The sequence below is a fragment of the Melospiza melodia genome, chromosome 5 (assembly GCF_035770615.1).
Source record: "Melospiza melodia melodia isolate bMelMel2 chromosome 5, bMelMel2.pri, whole genome shotgun sequence".
In the NCBI taxonomy this organism is placed as follows: Eukaryota; Metazoa; Chordata; class Aves; order Passeriformes; family Passerellidae; genus Melospiza; species Melospiza melodia.
In genome coordinates this window covers 42,743,937-42,761,100 of record NC_086198.1, presented here as the reverse complement: position 1 = coordinate 42,761,100, position 17,164 = coordinate 42,743,937, and the positions used below count along the sequence as shown (strand labels likewise).

The 17,164-nt window shown below is 42.7% G+C and overlaps 1 protein-coding gene across 2 annotated transcripts in view; it reads right to left on the bottom strand.

The window, feature by feature from the left end:
* The window catches only part of UGT8 (UDP glycosyltransferase 8), a 34,585-nt gene that overhangs the window by 16,497 nt on the left and 924 nt on the right, over window positions 1-17,164 (bottom strand). Inside the window, exons 2-4 of one of the 2 annotated variants that reach the window (XM_063157194.1) lie at window positions 15,993-16,062; window positions 15,773-15,827; window positions 2,352-3,175 (exon numbers count right to left, since the gene is read on the bottom strand). In XM_063157194.1, coding sequence (XP_063013264.1) covers window positions 2,352-3,173 — 822 coding nt within the window. In that variant the 5' untranslated portion in view covers window positions 3,174-3,175; window positions 15,773-15,827; window positions 15,993-16,062. The remainder of the gene's footprint in view (window positions 1-2,351; window positions 3,176-15,772; window positions 15,828-15,992; window positions 16,063-17,164) is intronic. The other variant, XM_063157193.1, reaches the window with a different exon arrangement.

Genomic DNA, 17,164 nt, shown 5'->3' with positions numbered 1-17,164 from the left:
TATTTTTACATATATAATATTAACACAGACGACCAGCAAAGCTGCATCAGGTTTCTTTCCCCTCACACTGTTACACGACATGAATATTCAGCACCCACTGCTACATGCTACCTTTAAATCTGTGCTTTTCCAACTTTCTATTCAAGAAGTTCAGGGAACAGGTGCAGAATCTGAGAAAAAAACCAGAGCTACCCCATCCCCTGGAATGAAAGAATGGCTGCGATGTAACACCTTAAAAGATATTGACCTTTATCTCCTCATTGACTGCTTGTTACTACCTGCCTCCTATTTTTAAGATGCTGCTTATGAGCAGAAAGCTAGAACTTTTAACTTACATGTAGGCATTCCTTATGATTAAACAAACTACTGGGTTATTTTTGGTGAGGGAGGAAAAAAAGGAAAAAACTGTTGACAACTCAGGGATGCCACTACTGAGGTGCCCCGGTAGTCTGAGCAGGTATTTTGGACTTGAAAGAACACCCCTGATTTTTTCCCAATACTTCCCTAGCCGACCAAGTTAGGCTACTTACATGCAGTTTTGGTGAATTCAAGACACCTGAAAGACTTTTAGTAACAGCTTTAGTGGGCACATTTTAGCTGCTGTGTCCTGCTCACACTCTCCTTTTCTAATCATTGTCCCTGGACAAGAAAATGACTTGAGAGAGCTGCTGAAGCATCACCAATTCCAGCCCAGGAACATGAACTCTGCTTCTGGCTCACCTTAATGCACCAAACTAGAAGCTGCAGAAAATAAATTAGCCAAGGCTGCTGCCCTGGAGATGCAGCAGGAGCAGAGAGCAGCCACAGCACGGGCTACCCACACTCAGGAATTGCATCCAATTGCTCAGCAAACACAAACTGATTGCCCAGTCATTTACCTACCATACACACCACGGGGGGATGTGTAACAGCTTAGGCATGGACAAATGACAGGATAAAAAAGCAATGTGCTCACTTTGTCCCTCTCTCACTCTCAATGAAAACTCAAGCTTCACACACTAAGAAAGAATTGCCTGATAAAACTGAGAAAGTAAATAATGTCTCAGCTCACTAATAATTATCAGCAGTTTCTTTCCCCCTCTGTAACAAATATTTCCCACCATTTACTTGAAACAGACACTACAGGTCTGTTTCAAGGTCACTGTCACTCCTGTTACCCTGAACATCAAAAGACACAAAACAGACAGCATTAACCTCATTACCCAAATCAATTACTCAAATACCCTTTTTCTCTTACAGGAAGAGGAAATATCAGTCTGGAAAACAAAGGAAAAACTCAATCCAGCCAGCAAAGTTTTCCTGGAGGGAAAAATAGGGATGAAATTTAGATAGCAGAAGGGTACCTTCTCAGGATACCTGACCCTTCCTTAACGCATACACACTGAAGCACATGTGGAAACAGCCACTTAGAAGCAGCACTGCTACGGTCATCTCTGATGACACCCTGGAGAACAGACAGTAGCACTTTTCATACAATAACCTAAGGTTGAAACAGCCATTTTAAGAAGCAAATTGTTGAGCACTGCAGGTCTACCTAGCCCTTTGTGTCATCCAGCCAAAAGCATCCATTAAAAATCCCCTCCAATTCAAGACCTATTAGTTTATGGACACATAAACCAAAGTGCAAATGACATTGTTTTCTGTGAGATTGTTCTGTCACTCACCACTGTATTGCTCAACAGAGGCATTCTTAGGTACAACATATCACAGATCACTGAACTAATCAAACTTAATAATTAATCTGTGCAGCAAGGATTTCTGGAGCCAGTCCAGTCACTATCACTGTTTCAGTCTGAAGTTCTGAGCCTGATGTTGTGCACGTGCACAGTAACAACTCATATCTGAGTGCAGCCTTGGTGGTATTCTGGCCAACTCTTAGCTCCATTTCTCACTTGGTACAGTCTTTCCAGGCTCATGTATTCCTAGTCTTAGAGTCATTATCCTACCTAAGGGAGGTACAAAAACAAATACCATAAAAACACCCATACCATGAAGTTACCTAGCATAAACTATCAGCAGGCTTCTTTAAGCATAAACAGTATTCAAACATTCTCCCTCAGGTTCATTTTAAACCATGTCTGGTTAAAAGCTACTGATGTGATTTCCAAGGCAGAGTGCACTTTCTCACCTCTAGTGCAGCATTAAACACCTCACTCAAAAGCAAAGTACTTCCTGCATCCAAAAATGATTCATTTTGTTGAATTTGCAACCAACGGTTCCCCTCACCACCACAGGAAGTGACTTCCACAGAACATTTCACCAAGCAGCAAGAACAGGTCCCACCTGAAAAATCATTGACATGAAGTCAAGCAGAAAGCACTGGAATTACTGTAAAACTCAGCAAACCTTACTTCTGGCAGAGGGCTGGCCGGCTTCGTTAGGATTCCTCCCACATAAACAACGTTGGGTAGCGTAGGTCTCGGAAACTCCAGCGCTACATCAGTACAAAGCATCCACAGGCTGGATCCATGCACCAAGTCATACATGGACCGCTCTGGAAGAACCTTGTGTTTCTGCATTATCCTTTCATATTTTGGCAGAACCAAAAAACTGACTCCAAATCTTGAAATAAGATAAACAACAGTATTTTTAATCCTCTCGAATAGGTTCATGTGATCCGTGAGCAGCGAGTTAAATTCTGGAACGTAGGACAGGGGAGCCGGAGCGCCCACTTCTGCTGGATACCAGAGGCCAGTGGAAAACACGGCGTACTTAACCCCCAAAAGATGGGCTAGAACAAATCCACACATCTCGTTGGGATCTACCAGGAGCAGGTCAAAGTTCTCCTGTTTGAGGGCACGCATGAGGTTGCGGTTGCCGACGATCATGTCGCAGTTCTTGGAGTAGTGGTCCAGGATGTCGAAGAGCTCGAGGGCGGTCAGCCTCCCCGAGAAGATACTCCTCATCTTGGACTGGAGGAAATCATCCGAGGTGCTGCTGTTAAAGATCCCTGGGTAGCGCTGCAGTCTGTAGTGATTAGATGGAGGAATCTCTCTGCCCTCAGAGAGGAGAAACACTGTCTGGTGACCTTGGTCATGCAAGGCTGAGGCCAGAGTCTTGAAAATATAAAGATGGCTTTCAAACATAATTGGCGGCACAACAACGATTTTGGCAGCCCTCGCTATCCCAACAGCACTCCACAGGAGAATGAAGGCTGGAGCGTACGGCTTCATAGCTGCAAGGAGAAATCAGAGCATTACATCACAGACAACAGGACTGCACTTTGCTGCTTAGGCACACCACCCTTCAGTTTGCATGGTTACAAGTTCTTCTCTGATAGCTACCCACAGGCTTCAAGTTGTTCTCCTTCAAGCTGCAACTTTACTCTGATTTTAGCATAACATTATCTGGGGTTTTGTTTTCACATAAGCTAACAGGTCAGAGAAGATAGAGGACTTTTTTCCTCCTAAAAGGACATGCAAATTCCTGCCATGTTTTTCTTTAGAATCAATGATGATCAGATACATAGGAGTGGAAAGCAAAAAATCAGGCAGGAAGATGCTACCACTGAGTACGAACCAACTTTGAGCCTCCAAAAATTACACTCTGCCTATAAGAACAAATGTAATAACAGGAGTTAGTACTGCACATGTGAACACGGCAACTTCCACTGAAGCACTTGATGCTCAACCTACTTAAATCAGCACTTAAACACCCACTTGAACACCAGCTGAAAAACCCCACTGCCATCCTGAGAGCACTGCTCCTGACAGCAGCACACTGCTGGGGAAAGGGAAAATACTTTTCACACATGGCTGGGTGATTTAAAATGCTGTATGCAGCAGAGGAAAGCAAAGTGCCTCAGAAGCACAACAAGGACATGTCAGAAAATCCTCAGTCACCATCACCCTCCTAGGACAGAGAAATGAGTACAAGCCAAACCAAACAATCTGCTCTTGCCTCGTGCCAAACCAATCCAGGTGGAAGCCTGAGTCTGTTGCAGTGTCCTTCCTAAATAAAAACAACAGATAACACTGCTACTCAGTCCTTCTTATCTCCTTATGGTATAGCCATACAACCCTCCTACAACCCTCCTCCCTCCTGAGATTGTTCAGGACTTTCTCTTAGTTAATGTTACATGGGTTACCAGCTAACAAATAGAGCATTTTATATAGCTATTTATAAATTACTACATTCCTATATGCATATTATGTAAAAATTTTAAGGGTTTTTTTGGGTTATATTACTCTGTAGCGAGTTTTCTGAAGGATGTCCCTTTCAGGTAGCTCTAGGCAGCAGTTAGATCTCACCCGAGCTTCTTTTTCCCCCTAGCTCCCTCAGTTACTCCTCACAGGAATTACTCTCCAGATCCTTCACCAGCTTCACTGTCCTTGTCAGGATGTGCTCCAGCACCGCCACATGGTTCATGAGGTGAGAGGCCCAGACTGGACACAGCACTCAAGGTGTGGTCTCAAAGGGCCAAGCACAGATGGAGAATCACTGCCCTGGCCCATGCTCAGTTATCCTGAACAGGACCTGCTGGAGGGTTATGCTCCTTAGCTAAGAAAGGTGTTAGGAAAAGGAAGTAAACACAGTTCACCAATGAAACATCCAAGAAAAATGATGACTCAAACTCAGAAAAACCCCAATATTGATTCCATGTCCCCATGCTAGAAGCGTTCCCACGGTATTGAGTTACTCCTGTCAACAAGAGCGATATTACAAAAGCACGAACGGAGGCGCAGGACTGGGAAACTCAGTTATGTTTTATCAGCAGCACAAATCAAAGGTTCCAGGAGCCTGAGGGCCCCTGAGGATCCAACACGCTGCCACAGGCCAGCTCCACTTCCATGTCCTGATGCAAGGCCTAGAGCACAGCACAGAAGAGACAATCCTTAGCCCTAAGGCATAGTTTCCATGGCTGGGGTGACACACGTGTCACCAAAAGCCATGGGAACTACAGCTATCCTTCCCCTAGGATGTCGACAGTGTTTCCCCACTGCTTCCTGTCCCCACACTTACCTGGCAGCCAAGTTTTAAACAGGAACCACACGGCACATGCTACTCCTTGTGAAGGTATTATAAATACTAACATGAAAACCTGGCCATATAACTAAAACCATTTACCAAACATTATTTTTTATCCTCTTGCAGTGTATCACTGTCAAGAGATGACACAACACACTTCCCTGGCAGTCTCTACCTTGTGATATCCTCAGAACTGGTAAAACAATCACCACTTCTCAAAAACCTATTATGCAACTCCCCTTTTCAACATAAGCACCTGCTGCCACAGGAGCTGGAAAATATATGTACAGGACCTGCCAAGCCATAGCAATATTAAACACATGATGCTATTAGAGCAAGGCCGATTAAGTGACATTTTTACTGGGGAAAATTGCATTGACCTTCTATTGAACTTCTGCCAGGAACCTGCAGCCTCATCATTTCATACCCTGGCCAGACCGAAGCAGGGAGCTCGGGTTTGAATTCTGCAGGAACAAGGGCAATAGTAACAGCATTCTGTAAGCCAATTCATCACCAGCCTGGGAGACTGGGCAGACTGGGACTGGGGAGTGGGTGGCTGCCTGGTGCCATCAGCAGGGAATCAACACACAACCACCCAAGCTAAGCTCCAGGCTCTCTCCCAGACACTCCCCCACTCCAAGGGCCCTCAGCAGTGAGCTCCCCCAGCACAGCAGGTATTCCCCTGGGACACTTGCCTATTCCAGTGGGAATTTCTGCTTCAGCCCATCTCCCCAAGCAGCAGGCAGCACCCAGGCACAGAAGTCTTTACAAGTGTCAGGACAAGGCCAAGGTGGTGCTCAGCTGAAGCCAGCTAGTAAAAACCAGAGCTCAGGGATTCTTCCTACTAACTCCCAGCCACAATCCAGCTGTCAACTCCCAGAACAAATCACTGGCCAAAAGAAATAAACATCCAAGGATCAAAGGATAAAAGGATCAACATCCAAGGCAACTGCCTTCTGTTTCTGCACACCAGAAGCATGAAAGCAACTGTCAGGTGTCCTGAGAGAAAAGAGGAAAAAAAAAGCCCAGAGACACAGAATGATGCATTTCTCTAAGATGGTTGACAATATAAAACCATTTTGTACTTCTATCTTAAGTCCTTCTTCTTAGGATTTGCCTCCATTAAAGGTGACTGTTTTGGCATCTGAGCTGGCATGCAACATTCTTTTATCACAGAGGGTGAAAAGGAAAATCCAAATTTGCTAACACTTTAAAAAACCCCCAAAACATAACACCCAACCAAACAACATCCATAAAATCATCACTGAATTGAAGCCATTCCTTTCAGCCAAAAAGGCCCAAAAACAAAGATACGGAGAAAGGCCAGATGCAGAGCGGCATTATAGTAGTGAAACCAGCTACTCATTGTAAAGGGTTTTCCTATTGGAACATAACAAGAAAAAGTTAATGTTTAACTTCTTGATATGCCTTTAACTTTATGAGCAGCTGTTGGAGTAAGTTTAATGACTTCTGTGTGGGGGTTTTCAAATGAAAGAGGAAGCATGAGTTTTAAAGTGTTACAGAAAATCAAGCACACTCCTAGACAGTCAGACTGTTGGAGCAGTTTTCAGCTGACCAAAACACTTCTAAATCACAACTGTTGTTTTTTTAAGGAAGTATTTTTCCATTCACCCAGAAGAACCAAGCAGAACCTACAACAAGAAGTGTGACTACACAGAAAATAATGACTTTCAGAATTAAAAAATAGGAGGGAGGATCTTCTCCCCCCTTTGTCACAAAGTTTGATACTTGAAGGCTGGGCAATGTGGAAATGAAGTAATGACTTTGAAATAAGTGTAGTGCTAGCTGACTTGTAGAATACTAATTTAAACATTAAGACTTAATGTCATTTATATAAACATCAATCCTAAATTATTTTAGATGAATTCCAAGTAATAATTGGTATAACAGTCAATTAAAGTCCTAGAACACGTACCAAAGATTACATTTAGATTTGCTGCCAATCCTTAATAATCTGCTAATCACTGCTAATAGAACTTATTGGCATGTTTGAGGGCTTTCTCCTGCTTTACACTCCTGGCTGCCTACCTGTTCTTTCTGAAACTCAGAAATAGCTATTTTCATGCCAGCAATATCATTATCCACATTTTCCTCCATGGTAGAGAGATCCAGAAGCAGAAGAGCCTCTCACTCGCCTCCATCCAGCACAGCCTGAACGCAAACTGCACCCACATTTATCACTACTCAAAAGATTAAACAGTTCTTAGGCATAAGGACATAAAGAGTCCTTTTTATTCACTAACCAAGAACACTCCTGACTTCAAAAGCAGCACAGGAAGTTTGACAGAGCTTCAGTTCAGCGATTCAATCTGCTTTTTTGAGTTCCTCCCTCCCATTCAGCCTTTTTTTAGATCTGTTAAGGTTTGCAAGGTTTACCTGGGCAGTTTGAGCAGGACCTCTTCTGGGAAAGGTGCCCTTCATCCCAAACAGCAGCACTCTCTGACAGCAAAGGAGCAATCTCCGAGCTGCTGATCACTCACCTTACCCAAAGGGCTCAAATTACTCATTACCATTCCACAGAGACAGCACAGGTTAAAGGAACAGGCTGCCACCTCTGCAAGCCCAATTCTGGGAGCTGATTAGCAATGAAATGACTATGCCCAAATGGAAAGCTAATGTGTGCATCCCAGGAATATTATTATTTTTTAAAGCGGGGAAATGTGAGATTTTCATGTAATTCAGCAAACCAGCAATTGCCACAGTTGTGGTGCTAACATATAGATTTATTCCCTCATCTTGCTCTCAGTATTGTCCCCCTCCCTTTACTACAGCTCACTACACAAAACTCCTTATTTTAGAAGGAAGAACACAAACCACTCTTAGAGCTGTAAACTCCCTAAAACTTGACATTACTGTCTGAGCCAATTGGAACAAAAAGGCAGAAACACCATTTTTTCATCTTACCTTTTTTCCAAAAGAAAGGTGTATAAACTTGCATTAAAAGCTGCAGATCTGATGCAGTTTTCACACAGGTAGAGGGACATTGACCAGTTTCCCGTTACATACAGTAACCACCCATGCCAGGGTGGTTTTCTCCCAGTGAGGCCTATTTGGCCTTAGTTATCCCACCTGAGGTCAAAAAACTGGAATCATGAGCAGGGCAGTGTCACCTCAGGAGCCAACCCCACCCCACCATGCCCAACTGCAGCCTTCACCACAGATAAACACAAGCAGGGTGTTCATTCCTTTTAAGACCAGATGTACTGTAGCTGTAGGAGGAGACGTGGTTGAAAGCATAGCAAGAGAAACGCTGAGGGAAGCTGCAGAAGAACTGGTCACAGAGAGCACTACAAACTGCCTCTGGGAAAAAACAAAAAAACCCATAAGCATTAGCTGATTATAGTTTACTACTGTTCTCAATAGAAAGGAAGCATTAAAACAGGGAAAGAAATGACCACTGATCCCAATTGTTGCCTGACATTACCCAATTGAGTGCCACTCCAGCCCTGCCCACTCCAAACTCCATTGACATGAGCGTACTTTGTGTGCAGTTCTGTTTGCTTTAGCTGCTATTAAAAACAGTTTTACAGGTAAAACATGATACCCATCCTCCAGAGGCTTGTGAACACCTCACTTATACAAACACAGAGCCAAGCCCTACAACCCAGGCTGCCTGACCAAAGGCCCTGTAAGCAAAGCCTTTTATCAAGCCCCAGATAGGCAGGAATGATTAACAGTAGGCACTTGCAGTTAGGTATAATGCTGAAAGACAAATAAAATACTTCAAGACAAAGCAAAGGTTTCACTAGTCCTGAGTACAGGATGATTCTATGCTAAAAATGCAGTACTCAACCCAAATCTTAGCTGTGCCAGCCAAATACACGCAGTTGATAATAAAGGCAAAATACAAATACACACAAATATGCATGAAGTACATTGATTCCAAACCAAAGGAGTGACCAGAGAAAACAAAAACTCTTCCCTTTTGCACATCCCTCAACAAGTCTGATTTTTCACATTTCCCCCAATCATTTTAAGATTTAACAGCACTCCACATCAGCATTTTTTTTTTTGCTGAGCACCCAGAAATGGTACCTATGTGAGGAAACACACTTGACCATATTATGTATTATGTCTGACAGCACATCTCAGAATATAATTTTATCGTGGAGACAGGAAGATTTTAATTAATGGCATAACAGACAACAGTAAGGAAGACCATTATCTTCAAGCAAAACCTTGCCTCCTAACCATTCCTTTAGGCAGGGAAATGTAAAACATGTTCTTAGCCCATAATACTGTTTGCTGTGCTGTACATATTCCACAGGCAATCCGAAATACCCTACTCCTTTAGGAGCATTACAACATTACAGTCAGCATTGCACAAGCTGACTTGAGGCAGCAAACTGCAGTTTAAGATTAGGAAGCTCTTGGTACTAAGTGACCTGCATGCTGAAAAGCAGCAAAAAAGCACCAGAAATGCAGAAACGTGCAGAGCCTGGGAGCAACAAATCAGGAAATCATCTGGGAAGAGACTCTGGCACAAGGCATTGTACAGCCTTTGGGTTTATGTCCTTAGATTTTCTCTATCACACATCCTGTTACTAATTGCTGAGGCACAGTGTATGCTGTGATTGCTATTCTGTGTTGCAATGTTTTAGATGAGTGGTGTGATTTGGCTTCCAACCACAGGCTCCTTTTTTCAACTAAATGAATAAATTAAGAAATTAGTAAGACACGTGTATCAACAAGAGCAGGTTTTTGCATTTGCTTTGTAGAGTCTCCCAAACAACAGCTCCTATCCAATGGCTGAAGCACTTCAAAGAGTACAAGAAAATCTCATCCACAGACAAAAGAGGAAGATTTATAGGCATTACAATGTTAGACTTACTGTGTCAGCTATGCAAACAGCAAAGGAGCTGTTAAGAGGGAGTCAAAAGATATGCAATTTATGAAACCACTTTTAGTAACCACTTACTGTATGTGCAACAGGTTTTATCAAACATGGAAGGGTTTTACCTAAGCTTTTGTACTCAACCATGGTAGAAAAAGGATTTTAGAAATCCTCATTTCACAGGTAGCATGGCAGAAGAGGCAGTTCTTCAAAATAAAGGTTCTACAGTTTATACATAACATATTTTCAAAAAGCATGCCAGTAGATGGATCTTTCAGAAGTCACATGGGAACAGAACTCCTATGCAAGGCATTCTGTCCTACTGAAATAACTTTATAGCAAGTGACCAAAGTATAACACTCCTGGTAACACTTCACCACTGGCTTTTGGAAAGAAGCGCTCTGTGGTTCTTCATGGTTATGGAAAATTGCCCCAAACTTCTGAAAACACTGATCATATCTAAAAAGATTAAATACTTACCAATATTATCTTTATAATGGTTCTGTTCTAAATCTACTCAGGATTTCCAAATCTATTAAGAGCAACAATTTGATCTTTTAATCAAGACCCTTAAAATGTACATGCTTTGGAGTCATAATGCTGCAGTAGTGACCGTATCAGTCAAAATCTGATTTCCCTGAGAGTAAAGGATTCAAGTTTAATTAAATATTTTCATAAGGTGAACTAAGTTGCAACAGGGCCAAGGCACCTTCCACTCCACATGACCTACATTCCTTAACACTCCACGCACTAAAACGCACAGCAAAAATTATAAACTTTACAGAAGGTCAGCATTGTACGAGCATCCATTTTCCAAGTTCAGCCCAACTAACTGCATGGAATTGAGTTTCATCAAGATTTTAAAACCTGTGAAACATTAACCTCTGTAGACCTACCAGGTAGGGTAATCAAAACAAATCAAAACACATTCTTGAGTCATTTCAATAACCCAAATAAAAGCAAATAGAGCAAGAACAGCCAGTCCTTTTTGCCCTGTTTTGCACCGGGCATCCCAAACAGGGCATTTCAAGATCCCTATAATTTGTAACACTTTCCAAGGTGAGGATTAGCAAAGCCAAGCACTCGCACACTGCTCCAAAACCAGCGAGCCTTCCAGCAGGGCAGCCTGACTGGGTGCAGCAGCAGCTCAGATTTCTCCGCATTGGCGCTCTCCGTGACACAGCTCCGCTCCGTGCTGCCCATGGTTATCCCAGCCCTGGCACCTTGCAAAGACACCTGCTGCCTGCACAGCCCAGAGCCATCTGCTTGTGAGTGAGACACAGACTCCTGGGGGAGAGATTTGTCAGCTTCACCAACACAACAGGAGAACCTTCCCTGACAAATTGCACCTCTTCCTTCGCAGCTCCTGGGAACTCACTCACTGTGTTTTGGCAACAACACCCAAGTCCCTTGACAAAGTCTCCTCAGCTCCTTGGAGATCTTCCCTCCAAGTACCCAGACCTGAAACCCTAAGTTCCTCCACCTGCTGCAGCCATTTTGCACTAGAAAGAACCAGAAATATTCCTGTGACATCAGGGCTGGAGGGATCAACAGAGCTTATTCCATATTTCCAGGGGACACCAGTGCTGGTGAAGACATTTTTTACCATCCCTGTTTCTGCTGTGTGACTACTGTGCCCTGAAGAGCCCAGGAACAGAATAACTCACCACAGGACTAAGCGCTGAAAATAAAAGGAAACTTTCTACCTGCAGAGAGGACAAGGCATAAGTGCCACAGGAGTTGATGGAGACAAAGATGCCTCCACTGAAGGGTCAAAGCTGCCCATGGTGTCTTTGCTCTCTCACTGGCATCAAAAGATAGGCTCAAAGAGCAGATGAACGAAGTGCCAAAGAGATGGAAAAAGGAAAAAAGAAAAAAACCTCACTCTGATTTTCAGTACTTGAATTAATGACTGGATCTCCCTTGCTGTAACGACCCTCTGAAGAGGGGGCTGGAAGAATTGCAGTGCACTTTGCTGTGAGCCTAATTCCTTGGTGCCTGTAGTTATGTGCTACCATCACCCAAGCATGAATTCTGGCTCACAAACAAGCCCCAGGCCCTAAGACAACGTTAGTTTTAAACTGAAACCCATTTTACTGGGATTTTCACTTAACTTCAATAATTATTGGGGGGATGCTTTGCTTTTCACTCCAGCTGGCTTCAGCTTGGTACAAGCTCTCCCTGGTCACGCCATCACATGACACCCAGAAGCACTCAATGAATTTCTTTGTTCCTTTTCTGACTTCATCCTATAGCAAATAAGCACATTTTAACAAGCCACACAAACACAATCACAAAGGAAACTATCACAGGTTTGTTTCAGCAGTGGGAAATACAACCTGGAATAAAATAAAAACACTGCATTTCATCATGCTTTGCTCTTATTCATCTCCATTAAAATAATTGCAACACCACCACACATGCCAAAAACATTTAGCTTATTCAGTCTGTTAATTAACAGCTTCTGTTTCGAAATTTACGGGTCGGTTTTCTTCAAATTCACTTGTTGTGTGCTGCTTTCAGATTTGTATTTTGAGTGCCTTCTTTCAACTATCTCCTGGTAGAATCTGGGCCTAGAGTAAGGATAAAAGGGTAGTGTAACAGCTTTCCTGTATAGTTTAATCCTGAGATTCTGATTTGAAGAGCAAAACCATATCACTTACCAGAGCTACAGGGGACAAACAAACTTGGGAATCTTCTAGAAGGAACAAAACACACTCCAGTAAGGGTTGGGACTTTTTATGTTTCTGCAGCTGTACAAAATTTTAAACACACATAAGCTTCCTGCAAATTTCTAGCACTAGTAGTTGAGTAAGACTAGAGTATAATTCAAGAAAGGAAAATCTAGAGTATAATTCAAAATGTAAAGACAAGATTTGTAGATTCTCCAAGACAGTCTGACACTTCAGTACAATCTGTTAATTCACAAACACAAAGAGAAAATAAATCCAAAGATTACACAGGGTCAAGACCACATATCCAAGACCACAATTCCCAGAATAACCTGGGTGTAAAACCAAAACAAATGAACAATAATCCATCCAGGTACACCCCAAGTGGTTCTACACATGCATATGTCTGTTCCTACCCACCAAAATGGCACTTGGCAGGTATTCCTCCACTTCTGGAAAGCAACTAAAGCTTTCTCAACATGAACACTGCAGAACAATAAATACCTGATGGGGGTTTAAAACAGAAATAACTTCATAGTCTATATCTGTAGTTATTTCATTGGTAAGGAGTTTAAGGCAAGACTTATCTAATAAAAGTATAGTCTGCAACAAAATTATTTGGAATACTCCAATCCTCAAGTGTACTGCCATAAAAATAAAGCTAATTGATAAACAAGCAAATAATTACCAAACTGTCACAAAGAGCAGTAATTAATGACTTATTAGGAGTGGTTAAAGAAATATGACAGCTTCACTCCTATATTTTGCACACTCAGATCTGTTTCTCAAGATTCTCAACTTAAAAAAAACAAAAACAAAAAAACAACCCCAGATAACCATCAACTGTCCTTGGGCAAGTTTCCACACAAGTCCTCACAAGACTGACAGCAACAGCTCCCGTTTCCTTTCAGCCCCACAAGTCATGGATGCCCCAAGCACTAGACTGGCCTATCCAGACACATTTCTGAAATAATACACGTGGAATTCTCCACTTTGTGCTGCTGGGAAGCAAAATGTGTGTGGACAGAACTTCACATGGACACTTTAAGCTTGATTAAAGTGATACAGTTTTGTGTCCAGGGACCAATCACCACACCCATCACCACACACCCCTCAAAGCTCAGTTTCCAGAAATAATTTTCTTCTAAGGACCAGCAAGGCTTCATCAGGGGTGCAATCCTTCAGTGAAGCTTTGCTGGCATTCACAGCACATTGATGCACAGGTTTGAACCAAGCTGTGGTGACTTTGGGCCATGCCAGAGCCAGCTCTCCAGGGGCAGCACCCCAGAACACTCCAGAGAAGGATACTGCTGCAAGGTCCACCTCAGGAAACCATGCTGCTAAAAAGAATTACTGCTGAACAGGTGTTTGCCTTTTGATCATTTGGCACAAGTGGCTTCCCAAGCAAACAAAAAAGAAAAAATCTAGTTCCTTGCAAACAGCAGCTATGATCTCTAATAACTGTCTCATTTTAAAAATCCCTCGCACTCACAAATCTGAAGCAGCTACTAGATGAAGTGCTAGCTTTGTTTGCTTTGTGCTAACTTTTTTGTGATTTTTTTTTAAAGACGGTACTTAATTTTTGTTCAAAGTTTTTTCAATACTTTTAAAAACATCAATTTCATGAATTGGTACTCCTGGCACTAAAGCACCTTATTCATTTGACTTAAGTCAAATAACTTTCAAACCAGATGGGGGCTGCCAAAAAAACCTAAAACAAAATACAAAATATGTAACTGCATCTCAATCTAAATGCAGTTTAGATTAAATCCTGGACATCTACAATCAATGTTTGAAAGTTTTGGTTACACTTATGCACTCCATCTTCAGTTATAAGAAATAAACAACTTTTTCCAGACTGGTGGTGAAAATAATTTCTCTAATGGAATATAGTCTTGAATTAGAAACTCGAAAGATCCTTAAACTTCTACACTCACACTGTTACCGCCTTCTAAGTATAAGACACAGCTTTAATATTTCATTTTTTTTAAAGCATGCTGTTTCTGCAGGGCATCAAGGCTCACTTCCAGCTCAGAATCAGAAGCTGACTCAAGACTTCCCATTAACTCTCATTAGTTACTGAGTAAGAAGGGAAAATAGTCTTAAGTTGCTTATTTTTTGTGCAGCTGAATCACTCATAGGAGGAGAGAACAGCACAGAGCAAAGAAGAAAGCTTAGCTTGTTTCCCTATACAAATAAAGTTATGGGCATGACAAACCAGTTTATAGGCACAGTTTGGGCTACAAATCATTTAAATGCTTATTTCTTGCACAGAATAGCAGGACCTCACACCCTGAGCATTTTAACAGACATACATCCAAGTGTCATAAAAGATCAAAAACAATTCATCAAAAGGTTCAAGAAACCTTATGTCACAAGTCTTGGAAATTTCCTCCCAGCAAAACTGTCCTGGAGGAAGGACAGAGAATTCTATTAAATGCTTCCAGTGGATTTTACTTCCTGGAAAAACAGGGAGAAGAGCCCTCCACAATACCTATTCACAAACACTTGGAGCTGTATCAGAAAGTCAGTTTTCAGCCCAAAGATACTTTCTGAAACAACAATAAGAAGTCAATCCATGATGAAATTTTTGTGAGGACTAGAAATACCAACAAAGGAGGTGAATGATGTCAAATGCTTCTCACGTGTCAGCATTTCTCAAACACACTTCTGTTCCCTTCACAAATATGACTTTGTAATAATCAAAAAGAAATAAAAATATTTGTTGAAAGTCTAGAGCTGGAGGAAAAAAGTTAATTCATTTGCTAATCATCTCGTGAATTTGATCTCACCACAAACAACCCAATAGGCTTTAATACTGCAGTAGGATTTCTCTGGTGAGTAAAAGGCAAGAGATTTGACCAATAAGGAACAAACCAAGGTAAATTCTTGTACTGTTCTGAAGGGAGAAACCTTCAGAAAGAGCAATGTGGACAAAAAGGACTTTAAAGAGCCCAAGTGGAAAACAGCAGGAAAGGTAGGCAAGGGCAACAAACGCTCAGCAGTTTAAGTCAAAACTAATGTATCTCATGGTCAAGAGCATCAATTAGAAAATAACCAAGTCAGGACAGAGGCTGTTTTTTTTAATTAGCTCAGAACACTCTTCAAGTCGTAGGAAGAGTATTCCAGCAAATCAATGTCCTCTGTGCATGTCTCAGCAGGGGCAGGGAAGGCCCCCACACAAAGCCATGCCAGCGAGGCACAGCAGCCACGCACCCAGCTGCAATTGCCACGGTTCCATCGCCCAAAACCAGCCCACTGCTCCATTAGCACTTACTCAGCAAGTCACTCACACCGGCAAGGAGAGGACTCAGAGCTCAGGTGACATCACCCTGCACAGAAGAAGGATGCAAGATCATTTCAGATGTCCTCTCCTCCAGCCCTGGTTAATCTCATGGGTTTCTCCACCCAAATGCTGCTTTAGAGCAACCCAACTGTTTAGAAGCATCCTAAGAAAATAAAATCTACTGTTTATAAAACACTGACATGATTCTCACCTCTGAGTCTCAATATTTAAGACACATCACCAAACAAATATTTTCTTTGCTCAGGTTCCATAAACAGCTTCTGTTAACAGGAAATACAGACACACACACACACAAAAAAAAAAAAAAAAAAAAAAGGAAAAATAAGTCACAAGTATTTTGTGCTAAATAATCATTTCCCTGTACTTCAGCTGAAATATTTTCACAACAGCATGAAAGCTGTCTCTGAGCACAAGACTCCAGCACAAACTGGTTGGTCTTTTGGAAAAGAAAAGCCACTGCAGTATCCAGTGTTCGGCCTGGATCAATGACTGAAACAAGCGAACAAAAACAAGGAAATGTGAAGCAAAGGTTAATTGCACACTAGGTAGTGTCAGTGCTTTAAAACTAGCTCAGCTAAAAATCTAAGTGACCTTGTGTGATAATTGCTTGGAAAAGCAGGCAGCTTCAGACTGGAAACACTAACTAAGAAAATGTTGGCATAAAAGTCTGGAAATAAGTAATATCACGTGAATTATTCCCAAAACTAAGTAATTTGGCCATAACACGAAAAAGACATAAAAACCCATTTATTTCAAGGTGTTTGCGTTGGAGGAGAAGGCCTTCAAGGATGCCTACTACTAGAGTTGCTCCCTGCTGTCCATCCCCAGGGAACTCTGAACAGCACGCAAAACGGGCTGCGCAATTTCCAAAAATTCCCTGTTGTTCCACAGCCAGGGCTCAAACGAGTAGGTTATTTAGAGAATAAGAGACAAGATGCCACTCGATACCCGCTTAAATACCACAACTTCAGCGATGTGTCGCCCAAAAAGTTCACGCTTCACCGTTCTCCTCCTTTCTGAGCCCAGCCGGGAGGCGCAGCAGCAATTACGCAACGCTGTTCCTTCAGAGGCGGCTGGGATGGAAACTGAGGGAATATCCAGCGGGGGCACTGCACCCCAGGCACTCTGGGAGCCATCCCAGGTCCCCGCTGTCCCTCACACCGCATCCCCAAGCCGGGTGGCAACCCAACAAGGGAGGGAGGGGGGGCTCTGCGCGGTGCTGCCCGCGCTGACACCACCGCGGGGCCGCTGTCGGCGACAGCCCCTCACGGCGACACCAAGTAATAAACGGGGACCCGCCGAGACCGGCCAGAATTCGGCGTCCGAAAAGCGGCGCCTGCCCGCGTCCCCCCCCGGCCCCGC